This window comes from Nerophis lumbriciformis, linkage group LG21, assembly GCF_033978685.3.
Source record: "Nerophis lumbriciformis linkage group LG21, RoL_Nlum_v2.1, whole genome shotgun sequence".
Classification (NCBI taxonomy): domain Eukaryota; kingdom Metazoa; phylum Chordata; class Actinopteri; order Syngnathiformes; family Syngnathidae; genus Nerophis; species Nerophis lumbriciformis.
Window position 1 is genome coordinate 27234196 of NC_084568.2, and position 25208 is coordinate 27259403.

Here is a 25208-nt window from a genome sequence, read left to right on the forward strand (position 1 = left end):
TCATCATCACCTCTCTGAGCCCCCCTCCATCATGGGACCCTAGAATCCGTCTCCTTTACCCCCCCTTTTCGGCGCCCCTGCCCCTGGTTACAATAATTGAACGGTGTTCAATTGAACGGTGTTGACGAACACCGTTAGGGCCGCTTGTTGTCACTGTCACTCAGAGTTGCATTGCAAAATTACACAGAATAAATGTGTTTATTTTGTTTAGAATTCAGATGGGATTTGATTTGGTGCGCAGCATATATTTGATGTGCGCAGAGGACGTTTGAGCAGTGCGCAATTGCGCAGGCGCGCACCTTAGAGGGAACCTTGACTCAGGGGCGTCACTAGCTTTTAAGGACAGGGGGGGGGGGGCTTACACCCCAGGAGATGCACAGGATGCGAGCGAACGTCACGCACGAGCACAAAACTTCACAAACGGCTAACAAAGACTTAGAAATTATTCATTGTTATTATTATTATTTAAAAAAAAATGCACGGGACGAAATGAAATGCTCCCCGGGACGATGGCTTTTAACCATTTTTTTTCTTTTTCTTTTTATGTATTTATTCATTTTACATTTTATATTAAATGTCTTGGTTTTTCCTTCCTCTGAAAATCCTATGAAATGTTTAACAAGCCATCCTATAATAATTCAACAGCTATTAATGTAACAATACAATAAGACAAATATATTTAATTATGTTTTTTTCATTATTTTAACAATAGGCTAATGTATATTACTTTATATAGATTCTACAAGAAACACAAAACTTAAAAACTGAATTATTTACAATTGCACACACAAGGTTTCGTGCAGCTTCATTCATTGTAAAGGAAGATAATGTGCTTCGTACACCTGCAGGACCGCAAGCAAAGTCGCAGAGAAAATGCAGACTGGAATTTGAGTGATGTGGGCATTTTCTATATGAACAAGTGGAATGGATTGGATACCGACGCACTAAAGGGGTTCTCTACCTTACGCTACGAAGTGAGGGGAAACTGAGTGAATAATAACAGGTTATATGATTATTTATTTAAACTCATATTCGGGCCACTTTATAATGAATATGTATTTGTAAAAAAAAAAAAAAAAAAAAAAAAAAAAAAAAAATAACACCAAATTATTTAGGGGGGCTTAAGAATATTTTAGGGGGGCTTGAGCCCCCCTAAAATAGGCCTAACAACGTCAATGAGTTACCTTGTTACATGCATATTTGATCAATCCATGACTGCAAGCTAATCGATGCTAACATGCTATATTTAGGTTAGCTGTATGTACATATTGCATCTTTATGCCTCGTTTGTAGGTGTATTTGAGCTCATTTAATTTCCTTCACTTATCGTGTTTTTTTTCTTAGGTTTACATGCAAAAAATATGGTAAGAGAGAGATGCTGTCTTGATTAAATGTATTTATCTTCTTCTCTTCTTCTGTGTATTTAATTTATATTTGCATGTCTCATGACACATTATCTGTATGTACAAACCCTGTTTCCATATGAGTTGGGAAATTGTGTTAGATGCAAATATAAACGGAATACAATGATTTGCAAATCATTTTCAACCCATATACAGTTGAATGTGCTACAAAGACAACATATTTGATGTTCAAACTGATAAACATTTTTTTTTTGCAAATAATCATTAACTTTAGAATTTGATGCCAGCAACACGTGACAAAGAAGTTGGGAAAGGTGGCAATAAATACTGATAAAGTTAAGGAATGCTCATCAAACACTTATTCAGAACATCCCACAGGTGAACAGGCAAATTGGGAAGAGGTGGGTGCCATGATTGGGTATAAAAGTAGATTCCATGAAATGCTCAGTCATTCACAAACAAGGATGGGGCGAGGGTCACCACTTTGTCAACAAATGCGTGAGCAAATTGTTGAACAGTTTAAGAAAAACCTTTCTCAACCAGCTATTGCAAGGAATTTAGGGATTTCACCATCTACGGTCCGTAATATCATCAAAGGGTTTGGAGAATCTGGAGAAATCACTGCACGTAAGCAGTTAAGCCCAAGACCTTCGATCCCTCAGGCTGTACTGCATCAACAAGCGACATTAGTGTGTAAAGGATATCACCACATGGGCTCAGGAACACTTCAGAAACCCACTGTCAGTAACTACAGTTGGTCGCTACAGTTATGACGTACTATTAAATAGGTGTGTCCAGTGTGTATATAACCTGTATTATTACTTTCTAGGTACGAATTCAACTTCTTTTTTAAAACTAATATTACAACAAGCTGGTGAATTGTCAACTGGATGGACAGCAAGCATGAGAGGTTTAATTAATTAAATACATTTTCAAAGAAAAAAATAATACAATAATAGTTTCTGTACACTATAAAACAGTGATTCCCAAACTGTAGTACGTGTATCACGAGTGGTACGTGGGCTATATATCTAGTCGTACGCCAAAGAATCGATTAAACATTCAAACACAGTGTTACTGTATATAATCAGAGGTGGGTAGAGTAGCCAGAAATTGTACTCAAGAAAGAGTACTGTTACTTTAGAGATTTATTACTCAAGTAAAAGTAAGGAGTAGTCACCTAAATATTTACTTGAGTAAAAGTAAAAAGTATGTTGTGAAAAAACTACTCAAGTACTAAGGAACTGATGATTAACCTGTTCGTTTAATGATGACGGCAACAAATAATGCACAAAAACATAAAAATAGCAATGAGCAAATTCAGAGCCAGGAATACTGATAACATTAAGGAATGCTCATTAAACACTTATTTGGAACATCCCACAGGTGTGTAGGCTAATTGGGAACAGGTGGGTGCCATGACTGGGTATAAAAACAGCTTCCCAAAAAATGCTCAGTCTTTCACAAGAAAGGATGGGGCGAGGTACACCCCTTTGTCCACAACTGCGTGAGCAAATAATCAAACAGTTTAAGAACAACGTTTCTGAAAGTGCAATTGCAAGAAATTTAGGGATTTCAACATCTACGGTCCATAATATCATCAAAAGGTTCAGAAAATCTGGAGAAATCACTCCACGTAAGCGACATGGCCGGAAACCAACATTGAATGACCGTCACCTTCGATCCCTCGGACAGCACTGTATCAAAAACCGACATCTCTAAAGGATATCACCACATGGGCTCAGGAACACTTCAGAAAACCACTGCCACTAAATACAGTTCGTTGCTACATCTGTAAGTGCAAGTTAAAGCTCTACTATGCAAAGCGGAAGCCATTCATCAACAACATCCAGAAACGCCGCCGGCTTCTCTGGGCCCGAGATCATCTAAGATGGACTCATGCAAAGTGAAAAAGTGTTCTGTGATCTGACGATGGAGGGTGGAGTGCCTTTTTCTAGATACTCTTGTTTATCTCACTGTATAAAATATAACTTACTTCACTAATTAATATTGTTTTTAATTTATTTTTAATGTTATTACAAATGGGGTATATTGTGAATAAATTGAGAATAGGAAGTCAACAAAAGTGTTAGCAACTGCTATGTAAAGGAAAAGGAGTAGGGTTAAATAAGATCTGTTTCTTCCTACTCCTTATCGAACATGTTGAATAGAGAAACTGGAAAGTGTGATGCATCATTTGTATGCATGCATGTTCCAAATAAACTCAAACTGTTTAAACCGTGTGTAATGTTACAGTGGCCAAAATATTGAATAAACTTGTTAAAAAAAACCTTCTGCCTTGTTTTTAATGAATACTTAGGCCTACTACCCTATTGTATTGTATTGGTGGTCTGTCTGCGGCCTGCTGCTGGCTCTTCCGGGCGGCACGGTGGGCCTGGCTCTGGGGCTCCTGTCGCTGGCCGGCCTGGCTGCGTGGGGCCGGTGGTCCCTGGTTCCCTGGGCGCCACACCTGCTGTTTGTGGGTTGGGGACGTACTCTGGCTCCCACACACACTGGGAGTCAAATATATTGTACATACAAATACACATATACTCACTTACATAGGTACCTACGCTCCCACATACATACACAAATACAGTACATACCAACATACTCAAAGTTCGTACATCCACACACACATTCACTGTACTAACATACCTATACACATGATGTACATATACATGTACATATACATACATACACTCATGCACATAATCACGTTTCATCAAACATATGTTGCTCTAGGGGAAACTGGGTAACACATGGCACACTGAAAGCTTAACCTATTGATACTATAACAATCTACAAGGTTAATATAGGTTGCTTCTCTTTCTTCCCCTCCATTTTTGTGCATTCTTTTGTATCTCTAGTTGTCATTACGTATATATATTGTTGCATTTGAACAACTGTATTGTTGATAATAGAGGTAAATTATTGGTATGTTCATTATCAATAGCGCTATTTCTATTGGTATTTGCATTGCTCCATTTGTAGTGTAATAATGCTCATTGTCATTTTTGTATTATTATTTATTTCGCTAACTGCTTATTTGCTATCACTTTTACCATCATATTTGTACATATCGCATTTGCTGATGTTGCTCTATTGTTGCTGTTGTTGTTTTTGTCTCTCTGTCTAATCCCCCTCTTGTCCCCACAATTTCCCCCTCTGTCTTCCTTTTATTCTCTTCCTAACCCCTCCTGCTCCGGCCCGGCTGCACCAAATGATAATATAAGTACATTTAATAAAGTCAAATACAAATAAGGCAACAAGAGAAGTATCCTACACTTCTCTTTTGTAAAGTAAATCTGAACAGCCGATATGGGCATCGACATCAACTATATGATTTGCCTGAGAAGCCGGACAGGACAAAAAAGAAAAAAAAGAAAAAAAAGAAAAAATATATACACTATAACCACATATAAACCTGCTTGATGCTGGTCGCGGCGGAGCTCAACTGAACTGAGAAAGGAACGAATCAGTTCATGAAGTGATTCGGTTCAGTACGTTCACTCAAAAGATTTGTTCGTTCGAACGAATCGTTCGCGAACGACACAACATTATTTTGTGTTGGATTGGCTGTGTGCAAGCAATCAATAAAGCAAGATTTGCAACTATTCGCTGGACTCATCATTCACCCTAAAGTCGTCCGCTGTGGAGACCCACTGCCGGGTAAGGTGAAGGGTGTTGCCCCGAGCATACATCGGCCCTGGAGAAGTGTCTCCCCTGCGCTCTTCGACTACGGTCTCGTTCTTCTGCTTCGTCTCCTTGTGTGCGCACACTAATGTTGTGTCGTTCGCGAACGATTCGTTCGAACGAACAAATCTTTTGAGTGAACGTACTGAACCGAATCACTTCACTTCATGAACTGATTCGTTCCTTTCTCAGTTCAGTTGAGCTCCGCCGCGACCATGCCGGTATGAGTGGAACTGGCGCATTCTGTGACTCACTGAACCCTCGACGTCGGCGAACGACGCAGCCAGCTACTCATCATGGGGGCGGGGGGAGGGACTGAGCGAACGATTCGTTCACCGCGGATTAACGACATGAATCACTCAGTGAACGACAGAATCAGGACTCGCGAACCTACTGACACAGAGAACTGACTGTGTCGCGGAGGAGGACGTCACATTGAGGCTCTCGTTCAGTCACTGTGCGCGTCGTTCATTGGGTGCTGAGGGCTTGTGTCGTTCGCGAACTGACACACACCGAGATCTGCCGCTGGGGAAGCTGTTACTGACTGACTCATGATTCGCCGACCTGCACACAGAACTGCTGCTGCAGAAGTGATTCAGGTTCACGTACTGAACTGTGCTGACTGTGGCGCTGTGTCAGTCACTCACTGCCTGGTGTACTGCATGCACAGAGCTGTGTAGGGACTCGCGTTCACCCTATTTGCTGCTTCTCCCGCGAATGTCTGCACTGTACTGTACTGTACTCATACTTGCCAACCTTGAGACCTCCGATTTCGGGAGGTGGGGGGTGGGGGGCGTGGGGCGTGGTTGGGGGCGTGGTTAAGATATATATATATATATATAAGAAATACTTGACTTTCAGTGAATTCTAGCATACGTATATATATATATAAATAAATAAAATAAATACTTGAATTTCAGTGTTCATTTATTTACACGTATACACACACATAACACTCATCTACTCATTGTTGAGTTAAGGGTTGAATTGTCCATCCTTGTTCTATTCTCTGTCACTATTTCAGAACACACACATTATACAAATATACATTATAAAATCAATAAGAAAACGGGAGCTCTAATTTGGGAGTCTGAATTAGGATCAGAAGTTCCTATATAAACATTGCGCACTCACGTCGCCATTTTGTATTGATTACTGCAGCTGTGCACTGGATTCATTCACAAATACAAACTACAACTCACAAACACTTTAGAGTTAGGCTCCACCATCAGAATGTGTACTTAAACTTATAAAGATCACATGGATATTATTCAGTGAGTTGATTCACCAAAACTAACCTGTTATACAGGAGGAAAAAGCACACAGGACGTTTCAATTGTTCACAGACTGGTCGCGCTCATCAGAATGACAAGACACTTCCGGTCTGCAGGTGATAGCATTCAATTGGGAAGAAACGTCCTACTGCCCCCTACTGACCAATGTGAATACTGATAAATGTGTAATGACAGCTCCAAAAACGAATTCAAACCACAAAATATCCATCCATTTTCTACCGCTTATTCCCTTTGGGGTCGCGGGGGGCGCTGCAGCCTATCTCAGCTACAATCGGGTGGAAGGCGGAGTACACCCTGGACAAGTCGCCACCTCATCACAGGGCCAACACAGATAGACAGACAACATTCACACTCACATTCACACACTAGGGCCAATTTAGTGTTGCCAATCAACCTATCCCCAGGTGCATGTCTTTGGAGGTGGGAGGAAGCCGGAGTACCCGGAGGGAACCCACGCAGTCACGGGGAGAACATGCAAACTCCACACCGAAGGATCCCGAGCCCGGAATTGAACCCAGGACTACTCAGGACCTTCGTATTGTGAGGCAGATGCACTAACCCCTCTTCCACCGTGCTGCCCAACCACAAAATAAAATAAATAAATCAACACAAAAATGTGACACATTATGGGTGGGTCACATATGCATGTACAGTAAATGGCAGTATTGTCCTGTTTAAAAGTGTCACAACATTGCTGTTTACGGCAGACGAACTGCTTTACGGTAGACGAAAACTTGACTGCTGTTGTTGTGTGTTGTTACCGCGCTGGGAGGACGTTAATGAAACTGCCTAACAATAAACCCACATAAGAAACCAAGAACACGCCCTCGATCATTAGCTGTTTATATTGTGGGAAAGCGGATGTGTGAACAGGCTGTCAACACGTCACTCAGGTCCGCATGGAGCTGGAGGGGGCGTGGCCTCCAGCTCCGCCTGAATTTCGGGAGATTTTCGGGAGAAAATTTGTCCCGGGAGGTTTTCGGGAGACGCGCTTCCAATAGCTGGTTGAGAAATGTTGTTCTTAAACTGTTGGACAATTTTCTCACGCATTTGTTCACAAAGTGGTGACCCTCGCCCCATCCTAGCTTGTGAGTGACTGAGCATTTCACGGAAACTGCTTTTATACCCAATCATGGCACCCACCTGTTCCCAATTAGCCTGTTCACATGTGGGATGTTCCAAATACGTGTTTGATGAGCATTCCTCAACTTTCTCAGTCTTTTTTTCCCCACTTGTGCCAGCTTTTTTGAAAAAGGGACGGCGTGGCGAAGTTGGTAGAGTGGCCGTGCCAGCAATCGGAGGGTTGCTGGTTACTGGGGTTCAATCCCCACCTTCTACCATCCTAGTCACGTCCGTTGTGTCCTTGGGCAAGACACTTCACCCCTTGCTCCTGATGGCTGTTGGTTAGCGCCTTGCATGGCAGCTCCCGCCCTCAGTGTGTGAATGGGTGAATGTGGAAATACTGTCAAAGCGCTTTGAGTACCTTGAAGGTAGAAAAGCGCTATACAAGTATGACCCATTTATTTATTTATGTTGCAGGCATCAAATTCCAAATGAGCAAAAAAATAACGTTTTCCAGTTCGAACGTTAAGTATTTTGTCTTTGCAGTCTATTCAATTGAATTTAGGTTGAAAATAATTTGCAAATCATTGTATTCTGTTTTTATATACGATTTACACAACGTGCCAATTTCACTGGTTTTGTATGTAAACTGCGGTCATTTATAGATGGCATTATTGAGAAGCTGCTGATGGTGTGTTGACTGAGAAGCAGCTGGAAGAAGATACTGTAGGAGTCCACTCTCAAAGGTAAATGTTGAAAACCATTATTAGATTACAGTCCTTCATAAATATACTGTAGTTGTTTGTTGTACATTCTATTGTGTTGTTTGTATACAATATGTACAATATAAAAGTTTGTTTTTACTTTTAAAAGGCATGTCACATGTCAAAATTGCGCTGTTTGGGTTGTTTTTTTTGGGGGGGGTGGGGGCAAGCACCAATTACATACGTTTTTCAATTCATACAAGTCGACTTGTCCAGGGTGTACCCCGCCTACCGCCCAAATGCAGCTGAGATAGGCTCCAGCACCCCCAGCAACCCCGAACGGGATAAGCGGTAGAAAATGGATGGATGGAATTCTACAAGTGACAGAACCAATTATGGTCGTAAGTTGAGGTACGACTTTACTCTTCAGTTCTTGCCTGATGGTATATAATAATATATCAGTATATATTATATACTGTGTATATAATATGTAAATATTACATATGTTATATTTTATATTGCTACTATGGTACATTTTTAGTCTACTTTCTACCTGCATTATCTTTTCCATCCTTTGTAACTGAGCCACTGCATGGAACAATTTCCCCTGTGGATCTTTAAAGTTTGTCTAAGTCCCAATCAAGGGTCTTCTACTGTAGCATAAGGTGAATGGACAATACATAAAATGGCAACCAAGGTAATCAAAAAGGTCAACCAACGAACGAGATTTCTCTATAGAATCTCCTCTCTGGTCAACAAAAAGCACCATGAAGATTCTGGCGAGAACTCTCGTTCAACCCTTTTTCGATTACGCATGCACCTCCTGGTACCCTAGCACCTCCAAAACCCTCAAATCTAGACTCCAAACATCCCAGAACAAACTAGTCAGATTACATCTAGACCTCCACCCCAGATCCCACCTCACTCCTACCCACTTCTCCAAAGTGGGCTGGCTCAGGGTGGAGGACAGAGTAAAACAACTTGTACTGAGCCTAGTCTATAAAATCCGCTACACCTCCCTGATACCGAAGTACATGTCAAACTACTTCCTTAACGTAAATGACCGCCATAACCACAACACCAGGGGGAGCTCTACAAACCACGTTAAACCCAGATTCCGATCTAACAAAAGTCTTAACTCATTCTCTTTCTATGCCACATCAATGTGGAATGCGCTCCCAACAGGTATAAAAGAAAGGGCATCTCTATCCTCCTTCAAAACCGCAATAAAAGTACACCTCCAGGCAACTTCAACCCTAAACTAACACCCTCCCCGGATTGTTGTTAATAATCAAATGTAAACAATCAAATGCAGATATTTTTCTTATGCCTCCTGATCTCTTTCTCTCTGTGTCCACTACTTGCTGTACATATCCTACCAAGTCAGACCTACACTGTTTCAATATCCATTTCTCTGTTCTCAATTGTTGATGACTGATGATAACAACCAAACCTAAGCCCCCCCCCACACCCCGAATTGTAAATAATGTAAATAATTCAATGTATACACCCTGATGATTATCTTGTGTGATGACTGTATTATGATGATAGTATATATGATAGTATATATCTGTATCATGAATCAATTTAAGTGGACCCCGACTTAAACAAGTTGAAAAACTTATTCGGTGTTACCATTTAGTGGTCAATTGTACGGAATATGTACTTCACTGTGCAATCAATCAATCAATCAATTCCTTCCTAGCTCTGCACTTCTGTCAGCCATCTTGTTTTTGCACTTTGAACATTTAACAAACCAGTGTTTGGCATTAATGACATAAAACCGTCAAGGGGGAGGAAATGAGCTGATATTGGTGCAGATTCTGAGCACAAAGAAGATTTACAAAAGGTGTTTAATCCTTACAATGCATGAAAACATCACCACATTAAATGGAACATGGTAGGAGCGTACAAGCAACACATTTTGCATGAGAAGGCATTTCAGTGATTTATGTACATTATACACATTTTTTGTATACACATCTTGTAGAAATATAGTCATTGAATCATATTCGGACAACCAGCAACAATCGGCTCATGTAAAACATTCATGTAGAAAAAAAGTGTGGGAGATTAACAACCCACCGTGGAGAGAATACACTTCTATTTTATCGTATCACAATCTGAAACATAACAAAAAAGTTGTCCTCTTCATGTATTGATAAAAGTTTCAGGAATCCTTCTAGACAGTACAACTTTCATTTCAAGCCTATAAATAAATATACTTCTGTGTATAGTGAGCGCTGGCAGATTGTGGTTCATATTGCATTGGCTCTTAACAAAAATGTAGTGTCCAAACATGGAAGCACCATAGGAGGATGTGGTGTGGGTGCAAGAGAGAATGCATTCATCGGTTAGATGGGTCAAGAGTCAAACATCACATTTTGAAATTGGGCTGATATAGGTTTGGGACACCATGCATTGTAGACAGAACTGTCAGTCAACGCAACACAAACGGAACCAAAACATTTCTAATTAAACGCCAACGAAATCCAACTTTTTCTGCTCATTTTGGTTTTAACACCAAGGATATCTGGACTAGACAAAAAACAGACCTACAAGCTACCACCAATGTAGTCAATCACAGTCCGTCCAGGTTTTCGCAAGCGTTTTTGTGAGACTGGCGCCTGAATTCACGTCAGCTTTTTCAAAAAGGTGTGCTAAAGATGTTGAGGCTTATTTTTTTTCCAACAAGATTGCATCGACTTTTAATCGTCATGCAAATGGTTCTTGCTTTTTAACCCTTGTGCAACCTTAGGATTGACTGTACACACTTAGGACCCACAAGGGACCCGTGCATAACAGTGTCATATATCAGCAAGAAATTAACCTTTAATTTTTAGTCTGAAATCTTTAAACAAATTTAAGTTATATATAACTGCCCAATATTATTGTTATTGCATTTCAGTGGTTTAATAGAGATTAACTCATTTAAGCTCATCAAAGCTCTGATAATTATGCTCATGGTTTTCTGGCGCCATCTGTCGGTTAAGGGGCACAATTACATAATTTTTTAAATTTTTCTTTTCATTGGCAAGAATGAGATTCATTTGGGTTTCATGGCAAAAATACAATAATATACCATGATTACAGTCTTAAACAGTTACAATAGGGGTATAATGAGGGGTTAAAGATGCCCTATATGAAAAAACTACTATTTTAAATCTATTGGTACCTGCTGTGTACAAGTCCCAGAAATGTGAAATCAAACCGTGTAGGCATTCCGGAGATTTCTATCAAACAATCTCGCCTGCCTTCATACTTCTAGAAACTGATCTGTTTTCCCCATTTGTGACATTTTTCCCATTGGTGACATCAGCGGATTATCCATGTACAGTATGGTAATGTTATACCCGAAGAGCTTTGTAGTCACTCAGCTACCTCTTTTTCTCTATCCCCTTGTAGAGGGGCAGACTGGCTCGTACATGCACATGCAACCTCCGCTGTTGCCATTTTTAATACAAAATAGCGTACAATTCTGAAGCGCTGAAGACTACAACATGGATGACGTGGAAAAAACGCAGTTGAAGTGGAGCCACATAAATAAGACCGCCAACAAAACGGCGCATCCTGAGGAGATGGTCAGAAAGCGGCTTGAATATGGTCTGTAAAACATCTATGCAAAATGTTAACCAAAAACCTATCATTACATGTTATGTAGCCCACGAGGAAATATTTTAAATGTAGAAAACAAATCATACTATGACCGCTTTAGGAAAGAGTGTGCATAATTTGTTTATATCCTATACTACAATGTTACAATCCAAAACGTTTATAAAATAATGATATAAATTGGTGAAAAACTCCCTGGCAAAATTTCAGACCGCCAACCTTTAAACTGAACATATTATTAAATGACCATATAATACCCATTTTAGGCCGTAGGTGTGCACAAGGGTTAAATCACAAAGAATCTTTGACACCATGTGATTATTTTTTTACGTGTGTTGCTGACCAGGCCATAAAGGTTGTGCTTAATGTAACGGATGCCAGCTAGCTTAGCTGTTGGTTAGGACAGTTAGACCAGGGCTACTCAACTAAATTGTTTTGGGGGGCACATTTCCAGAAAGCTATGGACCAGGGGGCCACATTTAAAAGTTTTACTTCAACAAATAGGTAGTTCTAAATTAAAACACAAGCAATTAGTTTAAACTGGTCCAAGATCTTCTATACAACAGTAGCACTTTGCCATTTTTAAAGACCTACAGTACAGGCCAAAAGTTTGGACACACCTTCTCATTCGATGCGTTTTCTTTATTTTCATGACTATTTACATTGTAGATTGTCACTGAAGGCATCAAAACTATGAATGAACACATGTGGAGTCATGTACTTAACAAAAAAAGGTGGGGAAAAAAATAGCCACGTTTCGCTCTGATTACTTTTTTGCACACTCTGGGCATTCTCTCGATGAGCTTCAAGAGGTAGTCACTTGAAATGGTTTTAACTTCACAGGTGTGCTTGAAGCTCACCGAGAGAATGCCAAGAGTGTGCAAAGCAGTAATCAGAGCAAAGGGTGGCTATTTTGAAGAAACTAGAATATAAAACATGTTTTCAGTTATTTCACAGTTTTTTGTTAAGTACATAACTCCACATGTGTTCATTCATAGTTTTGATGCCTTTAGTGACAATCTACAATGTAAATAGTCAAGAAAATAAAGAAAACGCATCAAATGAGGTGTGTCCAAACTTTTGGCCTGTACTGTACGTACCTTTGAATAGCTTTAGTCACCGATCAGCTCTCGTTTTTCGTAATCTGCGGCAAAAATGTTACTTTCTCGCAAGTTTTGAACTGAACTCAAAGGCCAGTCTGGTGCTAGTCAGATAGCTAGTTAGAGAGTTAACTTGCGCGTCTAAGCACTGCTCAGGGACAAATTACATTGTCAAAAATTATGATTGTCCAATCCCCGCACATTTTAGCCAAAATTGCAACGCCGAGCATAATTTGTGGGGATTGGTTGAATTTGCGAGAAATTATAGCTACATCGCAAAATCCTGGAGTGTGAAATCATCTTGTACATTTTACAGGAGTGTGCTGATCAATCTCTCACTTAACAGAATAAAAATAGTGATTTTGTAGCTTCTGAGACATTACACTAAATAGCAAAACAAATCCAGTTTGAAAATGGATCCATAAAGGTATCCTATGATTCTCATTTCAAGGTCTTTTAAAATGATATTGGATCACATGCAGTGGAGCACTATAGTAACTTTCTCTTAATATCAAGTGAATCTGCATTCTTCTCCTCTAGGCCAACATTCTCGGATGTATCAGCCTGCTCCTAGACCACGTCTACTTTGCTGCGGTTAATCATGGGTGGAACCAGATAGCTCAGCTGTCACTGACTAATAGCTTGACCAGCTAGTAGGTACCACGTTCAGAGGGCGTACAGCCCACCTCCACCAACTTTGGATCAACGTTTAACGTCGCATTAAGAATTTTCGATTAGTTCCAACTGCAATGACACTCTCCGTCTCTCGTTAATTACCATCGTTTTCTAAATACGCTAACATTACATCCTGCACTCAACCCTGAGGAGGAGCCATAAAAGCAGGGAGGTTTAAAGTGCGGCCTAGTGGCCTTTTGGTTTTTTTGGACCGCAGCACACTGAAGAAATAAAATTAATCAAAACAAAAAATTAAAAAATGGAGCAAAAGTAATGAGAACAAGCTGAAATAAACATACTAATACACACTAATAGCACAACAATAAACACATTTTATCTTTAAGTACACATGACTTCTTTTTAGCCTTTATACAAATCGTTAAACATATGTCTTAGTCGATTCCTGAATAAAAGTCACACACACTACTTTGAGTTGCAGAGACACGCCCTCCTCAACTTGCTAATGTTTTTTTGCAAATAGTAAACAATTGGATCAATATTAGGAATCCGGTGTAAAAACTGCCCTTTCTTTACAAAATAGCTTTTCATTAAGTAGCGAGAGTCCAAATATTCCCATTGGTTTAGAAACAATTCTTACATCCCAAAAAACAATTTGTAGCTGCATTTAGATGAATCCGCGACAAACAGTACTGAATGTTGGTCATCAACTACAGCTGTGCTGTCATACACGTACTTACTAAAGTTGTGATGTGAAAATTTTGTAAGACCATGTGAAGTTCTCTTAACCGACCGTTGACGAGATTCGGGAGTGCCATACAAACAAAAGCAAAGATAAGCTAAAAAGGGGAACTGCAGTTTTTTGAGGGAATTTTGCCTATCATTCACAATCCCTATGTAAGACAACTTTTTTTTAATGCATTCTAATTTGTAAGAAAACGCCAAGTACGAGGTGAATAACAATGCAGCTAATAGGAGTAATATCATGTGTCCAAGCCCTCTAAAAAAACATACAAAAACCGACAACAATACTCCATTTACATCTGGTGACCTGAACACTAACCAAGTATTAGCGATATTGTATTATAAGCGCCAACGCTGAGGCCCTACTTTTTGCAACGCTGGGATCACAGAGAGGTAACTAGCTTGTGACACTATTGACAGACTGAGCCGGTGAGCTTTTGCATCACCTCCAAGTTAGTAGTAGTTAATTTAGATATTATAAATCATGCCTCTCACTTGTATAGTAGAAGGTTGTGGTCATAAACTGAAAAGTTAATCAACTTTGACATTCAACTTAGGCCCCCGACAGAGAGGACAAGACATGAAAATATGTTTTTTTTTTTTTAAATGTCTTTCTTTTACCGACATGGGGATTATGATTCATTCTTCATCTAGACGAAATATATATAAACATCCCATCAATCAGCATCAAACAGAGCAGACATTGTACAGTAAGTGCTTGTTTTATGTCCGTAGTTTGTATTTCTTGTTTAGCAATTGTGCTACTTCCTGGATCTGATTATCACTCAGCTTATAAGACCTCTTGCTCATCCTCTGTATACTTGGGCTGAAAAATATATAAGGTTCTGGATCATCATTTGTCCCAAAGTAGCTGATCTGGGCACTCATGAAGTGTGCCGTAATCAGTAGTAGTTGTTGTTAAAGGAAATAGTGAACTTTGTGATGCGTCTGTGAAATAATATGCTGCCGTATGTTTAAAATGACCAAAATATGTAAATATTACATGTTATTATAGATGTACCTGTTACTACATTATTTAATCAGTTTTATATCAATTTGGGGATGTTTTTAGAGTGCTTTATAGGCACAATAGAGCAAATCCCATTACCTCCATTGCTAGCTCACTTTTGCTAGTGTTTATTTACAAGTTAGAATGCATTAAAAAAAAAGAAAAACATGCGTTCTTTTCTTACATAAGGATTGTCAATTATAGGCATCATTCCAAAAAAGTGCAGTTCCCTTCTAAAACACAGCAACCTCATGATACTATATTTTCACATCATGTTTAAACAGATAGTGTACACACGTCTGAAAAGTTGCAAATGTAGAATAGGGCCCCTTAAAGCACAGACCAAAGCCAATGTTAAATATATCCTGAACTACTGTGAGCCTTTTGCAAAACTCTTCGTCTCTTTGGTGCAGTGACTGACTTGAAAAACAAAATGTGCATTGAACATGATATTTTTTTTGTTTAGATTCAGTCCATAAAGTTCTCTGCTGCAAAGACCACATGTAGTTCAAATTACAGCAGACGAGATGAAGTCACGTATTGTACAGTGAGCGTATGTGAAATCTCTCACTTCTGTAAATTTAAAAATAAAAATAAAAAGGCCAGCTCCAAGTGTTATTTAGTGCTCTGAAACAGCAACAGCATGAATGCAAAAGCATATAAAGAAGACTACATACAATAAATGAGAACCAAAACTACTTTTACACATAATTTTAAGTAGTTGGTCCAGGAGTGGACGCAGGCGCCATCATTTCTGTAACCAGCAGAAATGAGCAACATTAGATTGAGTCCATCAGTCATCTGTTGCCTTATAGCGGTGATTCCCAACCACGTTAAGTGTATTGTGCCACAATAAATGATCCAATTTCACTTAATTGGTCTGAAAATTGTTACTTACTACAAATAGTGTATCATGGTCAATGACAGTTATGTATAGTGACAGGCTGAACAATTCAATGCTCTTCCACTAGATGGCAGAAGTTACATAATTAGCAGAATAATCATGTCTGATACTTTTTTTAGTGGTTTACTGTGACATTTTTTTTAACTGAAAAAATATATGTGCCATAGCATAATAAGGGTTGGGAAACACGGCATTGAAAGACCAGTGTGGAGGATTTGAATGCCATGTTGCAATCAACAGAGTGAGCAGACTACCCGGTAATCATCACACAGAACTCCTTACAAAGGATTTCCAAATTAAAACTGCATTTGTGAATATTCCAAATTGCCCTCCTACATCATGACATTCTGATCTTTAAAAAACTTAATTTACCCAAAGTACAAAGGAGCTTAAGCCACACTGAAAATGAGGGGGACAATGCTTATATGAGAATAAAGTCAGAATATTATGAGAATAATTCTCAAGAATAGCCATTTTTGAAAAGTTTATAAAAATGGAAAAAAAAATAAAGATTAAGAAACGATATGGTGTGCAAAAAGTAACTTTGCAACAATTATATTTAGAGTGCTTGAGGGAAACGCCATCATTTTACGTGAGTAAAGTCTTAAATGACCATTAATCAGAATTTTACAAAAAAAGTAAACATTGTACACAAAGCTATAATCCAAATAAAAGTTGTGATGTTAAGACAAAGTCGTAATTTCACGCATTAACATTTCAATTAGTGATTTTAAGCTTGTAACGTAATATTAGAATTAAGTTATTTAACGAGGAAAAATATGAATGATTTTACAATGTATGGTATGGTAGCAGTTTTGACAAGAATAAAATCGTAATAATGGAAAAAGTTTCAATTTTACACAAAATCTGTAATAGTAAAAAGTTGTGATTTTAGGATTGAATCAATTCTAATTTTGCACATTCATTTTTAAGGGCATTTTAAGATCTAATGTAATATGACAGTAAATGATATCAGTGGGTCTCAAACATAGGGCAAGGGCCTATAGTTGGGTCACTAGCGCCCCCAAGAGGACCGCCAAAAAATATGTATTTCTCAGCTTTGGTCCATATTGGCAGCAGCGGTACTCAGGTGTAACACTTTTCCACCACTTGTGGCAGTAATGACAATAAAAAAAAAACAGAAGTGGCGAGCTAAATTCACAGAAGTTTCTTAAGCGCAAAAATGATGACTGAAGTGGTGAAGCTGTATTTTCATTTTCATTTTATTGAGTTTATTAAGAAACCTATCTATTAAATAAGTGTATTATAGCACAACATAATTGTACGTAAGTTTATTTGTGAGTCCCTTCTTACGCAGTATATTTGTTTAGTACTTATTTTTATAACTGACTTAAGCCTAAGGTTTATGTGTTAATGAATAATAATCCTGTTGATTAACACATGGTTTCATATCACTTGATAAGGTTGTAAACTGTAAGTAGGTTAGCTATAAAGATTGAATATGATAAAAATCAAGACAGATTACTAATTCAGTGTTAATATTTGGGTGGGGCCCGGACTAGGGCTGCGAATCTTTGGGTGTCCCACGATTCGATTCAATATCGATTCTTGGGGTCACGATTCGATTCAAAATCGATTTTTTTCGATTCTCGATTCAAAAACGATATTTTCCCGATTCAAAACGACTCTCTATTCATTCAATACATAGGATTTCAGCAGGATCTACCCCAGTCTGCTGACATGCAAGCAGAGTAGTAGATTTTTGTAAAAAGCTTTTATAATTGTAAAGACAATGTTTTATCAACTGATTGCAATAATGTAAATTTGTTTTAACTATTAAATGAACCAAAAATATGACTTATTTTATCTTTGTGAAAATATTGGACACAGTGTGTTGTCAAGCTTGTGAGATGCGATGCAAGTGTAAGCCTCTGTGACACTATTGTTCTTTTTTTTTTTTTTTATAAATGTCTAATGATAATGTCAATGAGGGATTTTTAATCACTGCTATGTTGAAATTGTAACTAATATTGATACTGTTGTTGATAATATTCATTTTTGTTTCACTACTTTTGGTTTGTTCTGTGTCGTGTTTGTGTCTCCTCTCATTGCTCTGTTTATTGCAGTTCTGAGTGTTGCTGGGTCGGGTTTGGTTTTGGAATTGGATTGCATTGTTATGGTATTGCTGTGTATTGTTTTGTTGGATTGATTAATGAAAAAAAATAAAAATAAAAAATCGATTTAAAAAAAAATTAGAATCGATTCTGAATCGCACAACGTGAGAATCGCGATTCGAATTGGAATCGATTTTTTCCCACACCCCTAGCCCGGATCCCTCTGTAGTTGAAAAGTTGGGTCCCGAGATCAAAAAGGTTAAGAACCCCTGCATGTCAGTTAGTGGAGTACATAAAATAAAATGGAATAGGCTTGTTTTATACGGAATGTAGAGGGTTGGAATTGGGGGTTAAATCACCAAAAATGATTCCCGGGCGCGACCAGCGCTGCTGCTCACTGCTCCCCTCACCTCCCAGGGGGTGATCAAGGGTGATGGGTCAAATGCAGAGAATAATTTCGCCACACCTAGTGTGTGTGTGACAATCATTGGTACTTTAACTTTAACTTTAAATAACTTCTGTTGTGATCTGGCCCCATATAGAATACAAAACACAATTATATTGATCTTTTTGGAGGGTTGTGGTGCTGTTGCATTGATCAGTATGAACACTAATGCAGTGTTTCTCAATTATGTTTTGTCAGGACTACCCTGGAGGACATAAATGTTTACACAAATCTCCTGAATTGAATTGCTATTGACAACTAGATATTTCTGTACATATGCCGCTGGTGACGACTTGTCCTTTCTCCCCTGCTGTTTTAACGACATTGTGTGTTCCTGAGAGAAGCAGTAGGCCTACTTACTTGTGTTGACTTTATTTAATTCCCAACTACTGTACACATACTTAATAAAGTATCAACACCTGATAAATAAATTACCTCTCACTAAAGAAAGTGGGTGCTAGCCTCCACTGTTTGTCTGTGCGTAGGAAATTTTACATTCACTTATGTATTTTGAGACATTTTTTTCTCGTAATATTCACACTTTATTCTCATACCATTTTGACTTGATTATTTTCAGTGTGGTTTTAACAGTTTAAGGAGTTGTACAGTCTGCATTAAAATGTATTTCAAACCTAGGATAATGATTCGCCGACGACGACATGCAGATAGTCTGTAGTGATAAGGCATGCGTGTGTAAAAGAAAACGTCAGTTGAGGGGACGGTAACGCATAAATAGGAACAGACACGACAATACAAAAACGGTCGCAGCTGGAAATGTTTGGCTTAGTACTTCATCAGAGAGGAAAACTGCCAACAGCTCTTCTTGCCATTCACATCAAACCTTTAGCACATATGGTCAACATCATGAGAGGCGGAGACTTTCATCGCTTTCTTCTGGGTTAATAAGACACATTCTATGTGGAAACGTGTACATTCAGCAGTGGCGACGAGTAGCCACACAGTCTGCAGCACCACGGTGGCGTAAAACCTGACTGCTTTGCTCAGGTTAGGGCCATCCCTCTACGGTTACCTCATCTGATAAAAATTAAAAAAAATCCACAACTTGAGAGCTAAAACGTGATTGCACTGACAGTTATTGATATGAAAACCTCCACTAACCACAGAGTGGGGTGAGTACCAAGGGTGAGTTGATGTGCTGCAACAGGAGGAAAAAATAAACAACTATGATCCCTCTCAGACGTACTGTTCTGTACCCACACAAAAAATAGTGACTCATCTTCATAGTACAACAAGATGTCCTCATTTGACTACTCTCCTGATACACTGCTGCTTTTAGCAGACTATGGGTAGAAAAAAAAACTATCAATAAAATAATAAAGAAATTGTGGTTCTAACTCAAATTCATATAGTTCTGGGGGGAAAATTACCTTTGGGACATGGATCTGTGTGCACGCACACAGTGACAGTGTTGACGGCTGGGAAAGACTACATACACGCAAACACGGACGTGTTGTGGCCCATCATTGCACGTCTTCGTCTCAACCGTCGCTGCCTCCTCAGGCGTCCACTGTGAGTTTAAATGGTAGTGCAGGGGGTCCCAGGTGGACGGGAAGGCTTTCGCTCTCCTTATCCTTACGTCTGCCTGCCTCATCTCTTCTAGGCACATGTCCTCTTCACACAGCACTTTATTTTTTACTGCAAAAGATCAAACCAAAAATCAAGGTGACAAAACAAAATACTGTACAAATGTGGCTTTGGTTACGAGAAATATACAGTGGAAACCCTAAAGTCCAATACCGACGATGTCCGAATTATGAAACAAATGCAAATTTGTGAAGCCCTTTGAGGCACTTGTGATTGAGGGCTATAAAAGAAGAGATTTGGCGCAAAAACATATTTTTTTTTTGCTAATAATTTTTTGCGTGGAGATTTTCATGAAACAGCCATCCTGCTGATGTGGGTTGCAATTGAAGTGTTCCAAACAACCAAAATCTAAATCCCAATTTGAAATAGTCAAATGTATTACAAAAATGGAATATGGATAATTTTGTTCAAATTTTTTGCCAGCTTGGCTCTAACAATAAGTAAAAACAGATCCGTTTTTTCAGAGGAATGTTTATTCCATCCACCATAATTAATTTCATCCAAACAAACACTTCTTTTGAGCGATCCGTGGTGTTGTTTCACTCATTTTTATTTTGAAAGTTAAGTCTTTCATATATTGTGCTCCAGAGTGAATGTTGTTGATTGATTTGAATGTATTAGTATTGAGTTTATTTAATGTGATTGTTTAGTTTATTTAACTGTATTTTTCAGTATCAAATGATTCAAGTCGGTCAAATAATGTTTATATTCTAAATAAAGATAGACCGCTCAGATTCATCAGGACAGCGTCTCTTTTATGTGCCTTGTTGGCGAGGGCACCACACGCTCACGGACTTCATCAAATTATTGATGCTTTAATTTAGTTATAAACACAGTAAAACAGACATAGCGCGAGCGAATACCAGCTTCAATGTTAGATGACGTCATCAAATTTCAGTCTGATGGATTTGTCTAGTTGTGCCACAGAGAGAGCACGGTGCTTGTCAGTTTCTGAAGTAAAACTGAATATTTAATAGTGAAATGCGAAAAAAGTGTTTTCTATTTGCTAAAACATTTATTTTACCTACTGGTCGAGAAAGGTGTAAACTATTTTGTGGCACTTGCAGCTCAAATGTGGCGGCAATAGCGTTTGTTTTTTGCGCCTCATCTTAAGTTATATAATACGCAAAACTTGACCTGCTCAGTGGCCATGTGGTTAGAGTGTCCGCCCTGTGCCTGAAAGGTTGTGAGTTCAAACCTCGGCCGAGTCATACCAAAAACTATAAAAATGTGACCCATTGCCTCCCTGCTTGGCACTCAGCATCAAGGGTTGGAATCGGGGGTTAAAATCACAAAAATTATTCCCGAGTGCGGCCACCGCTGCTGCTCACTGCCCCCCTCACCTCCCAGGGGGTGAACATGGGGATGGGTCAAATGCAGAGGATAATTTCACCACACCTAGTGTGTGTGTGTGACTATCGTTGGGACTTTTAACTTCTTAAAGACGTTCCAACAGTAATCTGTTGCATTTATGAACACCAAATGTAAATAGATCAATCACCTATCTTGCTTGCTTTTGAAGTACCAGGTTTTTATGAAATGAACAAAAAACCTCTGTCCTTATGGACAAGATACAACCTCTGACCCGCCCTTATTTAGATGATCATTTATGCATTCGAATTACGGCCCGTTTTCTTGCCCCATCATTTTTATTCTGCTGTGTTACTGCGGACCGCTCCCTTCACCAATAGTTTTATTTTGAATATTACAGAGAACCAGCGTCTTATACAGTAGACATTTGATTTTGGTCTATTTATTTTGTCTTTCAGAAAGCAAACATAAGAGTGAGCTTAAAAAGTAGATGTGTTTCTGTCAGGGGGGTTCATCTGTGGAACAGCTTGATGATTCCTTAAAATGTTCCAGTTCCATTCACCCATTTAAAAAACACTTTAAGACCAATGTCTTGGAAAAATATATCACTCTTGAATCAACACAGTAGTTAATACTATGATCGATGTTAATTACAAACTAAATGTGGGATTTAAATAATAATGGAAGTATAATTGTTTGTATATAGTATATAATTGGTACAAAGGTTTAACTAACACGTGTACAAGGATATGTCACATGTCTTTACTGTGTATATAATTGAACAGTGTTTATGTTGTGTACAAGGTGTATTTATAATATGTTGTGCAAAGGAAATTTCATATTTTTAGGAAGCTCATCTTGTATTTGACATTGTTTATAGGGTTAGGCGCAATAAGTGTTCAACTTCAGCCTAAACCCTTTCGGTCTGCATCATTTTCAATTTATGAATGTACAACTGTTTGTTTATGTAAAACTGTTTGTTTATTTTGTTGACCACTGACCGAAGAAATAATAAAACTAAACTAAACTAAACTTTATCTGCAAAATAGCAAGTCAAAGATCATTTCTATGACAGCACTCACGTGTTTTTAAGAATCTGCTGCAAAAATTTGGGTCTCACAAGTTTTTTCAAATGAACTCGTGGGCCACCAGTTGAGTAGGCCAAAAGACGAAAAAGACAGTACCGGTACCTAAAACGGAACCTTGAGGAACACCACAAGTATAACTAAACGATTTCAACAAATGACTGCTGACAACATCTGAAGTAAACAAGCTACAGCTTAGTTACATAGGACATATTATGAAAAACATTTCTAACTGCCAAAAAAGACATGGCTTAAAAGGGTGCCTTGAGGAACGCCTCAGTTATGTAAATCACAAGTTTGGACCCCAGTGTTTTATGTTTGCTAGAAAGGTCAAAATGACAATGCAAGGATCTACCAATATGTTTACATTGGTTCAACTTCCTCTGTTTAACAACAGAATACAGTGTTTAGGAGTTTTCCGCCTAAAAAATGTTACCACTATTAAAAAAAAGGAATTTGTTGCAAGTTTTGAACTGAACTCAGGGGCCAGTATGGTGTCATTCCCTGGCTGGATTTGGCTCCCGAGCAGACAGATAAATAGCATGCTTTAGAGCAGGGGTGTCAAACTCAAATACAGAGTGGGCCAAAATGTAAAAACTGAACAAAGCCGCGGGCCAAGGTTGAACAAATTAACCTTTTATAGGGACCCAAACAAGTTTTGCATTGAATATTGAACAAGCAAGGCTTATATAACTTTATAGTGACATGCAAAATCGAGTTTCAAATAATAATAATAACAATAATAATAATAATAAAAAAAATATCAATGGCATATCAAATACAATTTAAAAAAAAATTGAATGGCGCTTTTCTATTTGCAGCCTTCTGAGTTAAATATTAACATTAATTTTTTCCACAGGCTAATAAATTTGAAAATAAAATAATGAATAAACCAACCATTCAGGACTTTAAACAGCTCAGTTTGCAACACACGGATCTAATCTGATGTGCCCAAGCCAGATACCTTGCATCTTTTCTTGGATGCTAGTTCATTAATGTCGGGGCTCAGGCTTTGAGCTGAGGCAACCTTCATTATCGAACGAAGGTGTTCATCAGTCATTATATCTCGTAGTCCACCGGACTACAGTCTTGGGGGCGTGCCTTAAAGGCACTGCCTTTAACGTCCTCTACGAGCTGTCGTCAGGTCCGCTTTTCATCCATTCTAACAACGTGCCGGCCCAGTCACAAGATATGTGCGACTTCTGTACGCACACACATGTGAATGCAACGCATACTTTATCAACAGCGATACAGGTTACACTGAGGGTGGCCGTCTAAACAACTTTAACGCTGTTAGAAATATACGCCACACTGTGAATCCACACCAAACAAGAATGACAAACACATTTTGGGAGAACATCCGCACCGTAACACAACATAAACACAACAGAACAAATACCCAGAACCCTTTGCAGCACTAACTCTTCCGGGACGCTACAAAATATGCCCCCCCACCCCTACGCACACACCTTGTAGCGTCCCGGAAGAGTTAGTGCTGCAAAGGGTTCTGGGTATTTGTTCTGTTGTGTTTATGTTGTGTTACGGTGCGGATGTTCTCCCGAAATGTGTTTGTCATTCTTGTTTGGTGTGGGTTCACAGTGTGGCGCAAATTTGTAACAGTGTTAAAGTTGTTTATAAGACCACCCTCAGTTTGACCTGTTTGGCTGTTGACCAAGTATGTCTTGCAGTCACTTGTGTTGGTGCGTGCAGAAGCTGCACATATTATGTGACTGGGCCAGCACGTCAAACTGGATGAAAAGCGGACATGACGACAGCTTGGGGCAGATTTTTGGGAGGGGCACTGAAATTTGGGAGTCTCCTGGGAGGGTTGGCAAGTATGAGAATTAGCGGTGAATGCGGTGTTACTGCGGCACCGCCGCTGTATATAATCGGCGGGCCAGCTCTAGTGTTAATTTGATTTTGCCTCAAGGGCCAAATGAAATTACACGGTGGGCCAAATTTGGCCCGCGAGCCAGAGTTTGACACCCATGCCTTAGAGGTTCCACTGTATGATGTTAGGGTAGTATAAGGTGAGTGGGCAGACATACAAAATTGATGGTCGTCTCAGGGATGATGTCAGATAGCGAAACTATATCTTCACTTCCAGACAGATTGGCTGAATTGTCTGCACTGCCTTCAACCTCGAAACTTGAACAGAAATAGTATTATCAATAAAAATCAAGACACCAACTTAGCGGAAAACAAAGTCAAAGCTTGCTTTGCATGTTGTTACCTGTGAAAAGCACCCTGGTCGTAGTCTGTGTTTGCAGATTTGTGCACCTCCACCCCCACAGACCTATACGTCAATGCAGATGGTATTTAAAACACCGATTGATAATAGGAGGCGCAAACAAGTCATTATTTTGGCGATGCTCTACCTTAGGGGAGGAGAAGAAGCAAATTCCAGACTGCCTACTGATGAGGTGGACAGGTTGGCCTCACATTCAGTTGCGTTGTCTTGCAGCGGCTGTGTGTTGGGAACCAGATCTGGTCTGCCTGGCAAGACTATTAAAAGCAAATGCTAAACGAGGGCACTGAATCGTTGTAAAAGCCGTGTCTCTTGT

General features: G+C 39.1%; 1 protein-coding gene across 7 annotated transcripts in view; it reads right to left on the reverse strand.

Moving 5' to 3' along the window:
• The window catches only part of LOC133620899 (phosphatidylinositol 4-phosphate 5-kinase type-1 alpha-like), a 112893-nt gene that overhangs the window by 16657 nt on the left and 71028 nt on the right, over window positions 1-25208 (reverse strand). For 4 of the 7 annotated variants that reach the window (XM_061982531.2, XM_061982533.2, XM_061982534.2 and 1 more), the window contains 4 exons: window positions 25023-25149; window positions 24878-24940; window positions 24693-24792; window positions 12751-20299 (listed from right to left, as the gene is read on the reverse strand). In XM_061982531.2, the coding sequence (XP_061838515.1) occupies window positions 20297-20299; window positions 24693-24792; window positions 24878-24940; window positions 25023-25149 (293 nt within the window). In that variant the 3' untranslated portion in view covers window positions 12751-20296. Of the gene's footprint in view, window positions 1-12750; window positions 20300-24692; window positions 24793-24877; window positions 24941-25022; window positions 25150-25208 lie in introns of those variants that run through there. The other 3 variants (XR_009817584.2, XR_009817582.2, XR_009817583.2) reach the window with 2 other exon arrangements.